The 3,000-nt window shown below is 40.9% G+C and overlaps 1 protein-coding gene and 1 pseudogene across 1 annotated transcript in view; both read left to right on the forward strand.

Annotated features, from left to right (window-relative positions):
* Window positions 1-661, forward strand: part of LOC106345042 — a 3,074-nt gene extending 2,413 nt beyond the window's left edge. The window contains exon 3 of the mRNA XM_013784314.1: window positions 164-661. Coding sequence (XP_013639768.1) covers window positions 164-661 — 498 coding nt within the window. The remainder of the gene's footprint in view (window positions 1-163) is intronic.
* A 420-nt stretch (window positions 662-1,081) lies between these two features.
* On the forward strand, window positions 1,082-3,000 carry LOC106293440 (annotated as a pseudogene).

A 3,000-nucleotide genomic window follows, 5' to 3' on the forward strand; every position in this document is an offset into this window, starting at 1 on the left:
GGCCACACACGACCAGACATCAGCTTTGCTGTGAACTTACTTTCAAGGTTCAGCTCCTGTCCGACCTAAAGGCACTGGAACGGGATTAAACATATACTTCGTTACCTACAAGGAACGAAAGACTTGGGTCTTATGTTTATTGACAAATCTAAGGAAGATTTAGTTGGTTTTTGCTGATGCAGGTTATCTCTCTGATCCACATTATGCTAGATCTCAGACTGGTTATGTTTTTACACACGGTGGGACAGCTATATCCTGGTGGTTCATGAAGCAGACCATGGCAGCCACATCCTCTAACTACGCTGAAATATTAGCCATGCATGAAGCCAGCCGTGAGAGTGTATGGATGAGATCCATGACACAGCATATTCGTCCCACTTGTGGTATGATCAAAGGAAAGGATCCAACGACCATCCTATACGAGGATAACGCAGCATGCATCGCACAGCTTAAGGATGGATACATTAAAGGAGATAGGACGAAACATATTCTTCCTAAGTTCTTCTTTACACACGAGCTTCAGAAGGCAGGAGAGGTCCAAGTATTGCAAGTCCGTTCGAGTGAGAATTCAGCCGACCTCTTCACCAAGTCACTACCAACCTCAACGTTCAAGAAGCTCATATGGAAGATAGGCATGCGTCGACTGAAGGATCTTCGGTGATGCATTCATCAGGGGGAGTTCATGTGTTGTACTCTTTTTCCTGTCTTGTTTTCCCTTTTACCACATTGGGTTTTGGGTTTGTCAAGAGAGGTTTTAATGAGGTAACATCCAAAGCATGAATGAACCTTGACCGGATGTGTCGATCAAGGGGGAGTGTTATAAACCATTTAGTGATCGACCCATTTATCAGCCCGTGTAGCAAGACGGACCAAGCCCATCCGCATGATCATACTGGCGCCTATCTACTCTTGTGTTTATCTACATTATAGTTGGTGTTTATCTTACGTATTGCTAGTCATTATCTAGTTAAGTATAAGTACGATCTCATGTCGATCCAGTACTTAGACCATCATTACCATATGTATATAAAGACCAGTTGGTCGACCTAATAATACACACAAGTTCCCCTCTTCATTCACAACAATTTTCCGTCTTCTCTCCCTCTGTAACAGAAACAGAGGCTCTGTTTCTAACATTTTTCCTCAGTTTTTTTCCCGGGAAACAGAATGAAAGTTTCCCTTTTCTTTTTCCCGGAAGGAGAGATAATTGTGAATAAGCTGCACCCACCTTAAGTTTCGTGTCGAGGTTAAAGCAGATTACATATAAATCAACAAATTCTCGAGCTTTTTTTCTTGATGATATACCTTCTTCTGGGTTTTGAGAATCATCACTTATCTTCTCTGTTTGGCTTTGGAGAAACTTTTCTCGCAATTTGTTAACGGCAAAGTTGTTAAAGGTTCCTCCTTTTATTAGATTCACAAATTAGGGCTTTTGGGAACGTACTTAGCTTGTCTATATGTATCTAGCCATGGATTCTGAACAGAGTTTTCCTTCAAGAGAGGTTGTGAAATGCTGTGACTTTGTTTGTGAATATTCCCTTGGGGCATGTTCTTCAGACCCTTGTACTAGAACGGTGAAAAGAAAGTTCAACCAAGAAGGGAACCTTATGTTGTTGTTGTCACGAGGCTCTTCTGATTCATCTTCAACCGCAAAGTTACTAGTTGAGAATGAATGTGCTGCTCTACTTGAAGATCTTTCTAGCCAGAGGAAGATAGTGAAAGAACTTCACTTGGAGCTTGAAGAGGGGAGATACGCTGCTGCTTCAGCAGCTAACGAGACAATGTCCATGATACTTAGGCTGCAGAGAGAAAAGGCTGAGATACAGATGGAAGCTCGGCAATTCAAAGTGTTTGCTAAGGAGAAGATGACGCATGACCAAGAAAAGCTTAAGGTTATGAAGGAGTTGTTGTATGAGAAAGAGCAAGCTATTGAGGCCTTGTCTTATGAGCTGTGGGATAACTGAAGCAGAGATGCATGATCAGATTCTTGGTTTTGGTAGAGACTCTAGCACTGTTGGTATAGATGTTTACCCGTGTGAATACACTTTGAAATGTAGTGTGGATGATGAGAATCCGAGCGGACCAGATGGTAATGTTGAGGTTGTGGAGAAGGTGATGGTTGGTCAGTCTCCATATTATGATCCAAACTCTCCTTTAGAAGCTGCTAAAGAAATAAAGGGGACAGACTCTCCTATGTCTTGTAGTAGTGATAGCGTTTATACTATTGACTCAGTTCACGTGGGAGTCTCTGAAGTCAAGATTGACGACTAGCCTAGTAAGATTAGCAAGGGAGAGTTGAAAGGTGTTAACTGGCATTCTCCTAGATACCAAGAACCGGTGGTCATGACTCAGCAAGGAGTTAACGAGCCGGATATTGAGAAGCTTTACACAAGGCTTCAAGCACTTGAGGCTCAGTTGAAACATACCATTGTATCTATGCGAACAGACAAAGCTCAGTTGGTGTTGCTGAAAGAGATAGCAAAGGAAACTGTCACAACAAAGAGGCGACACCTGGTTAGCAAAATGCCATCTTTCAAAGCATTCTGTGTAGTAACAGTCTTGAAGGTAAAACAATCATAATCTCTCACATCTATAAACGGTCACAGCATGAAAATTGATATCTGAGTTTCCCTTCATTCTTGTGGGTGTCTTAGTGGATTGTGTCTTTTGTTTCTTGGAGAAGGAAAGCCAAGCAAAACAAGTAAGAAGATTAGCTTCTTTTTTTTGGTTTTACTGTTTTCTGATGAATGCAGTTATAATGCAATGCAGGTATGTGTACAATTTGTCAGCAAATAATATGGGGATGCTAATGATTCTAGGCGAGGGATCTCGAACTAGGAGATGGAATTGTTTAACAAGTTCACATGTCTAGATATCCATTCTTTTCTCTCTTTTGTTATAGTTAGTGCAAATTGAATGTATATTTTCTTTATTGCAAGACATCCAATCAAATACATGTATGGATCAGATTCTTGTAATATATTAAATCCAAAGTTGATT

The sequence above is a fragment of the Brassica oleracea genome, chromosome C5 (assembly GCF_000695525.1).
Source record: "Brassica oleracea var. oleracea cultivar TO1000 chromosome C5, BOL, whole genome shotgun sequence".
Lineage (NCBI taxonomy): Eukaryota > Viridiplantae > Streptophyta > Magnoliopsida > Brassicales > Brassicaceae > Brassica > Brassica oleracea.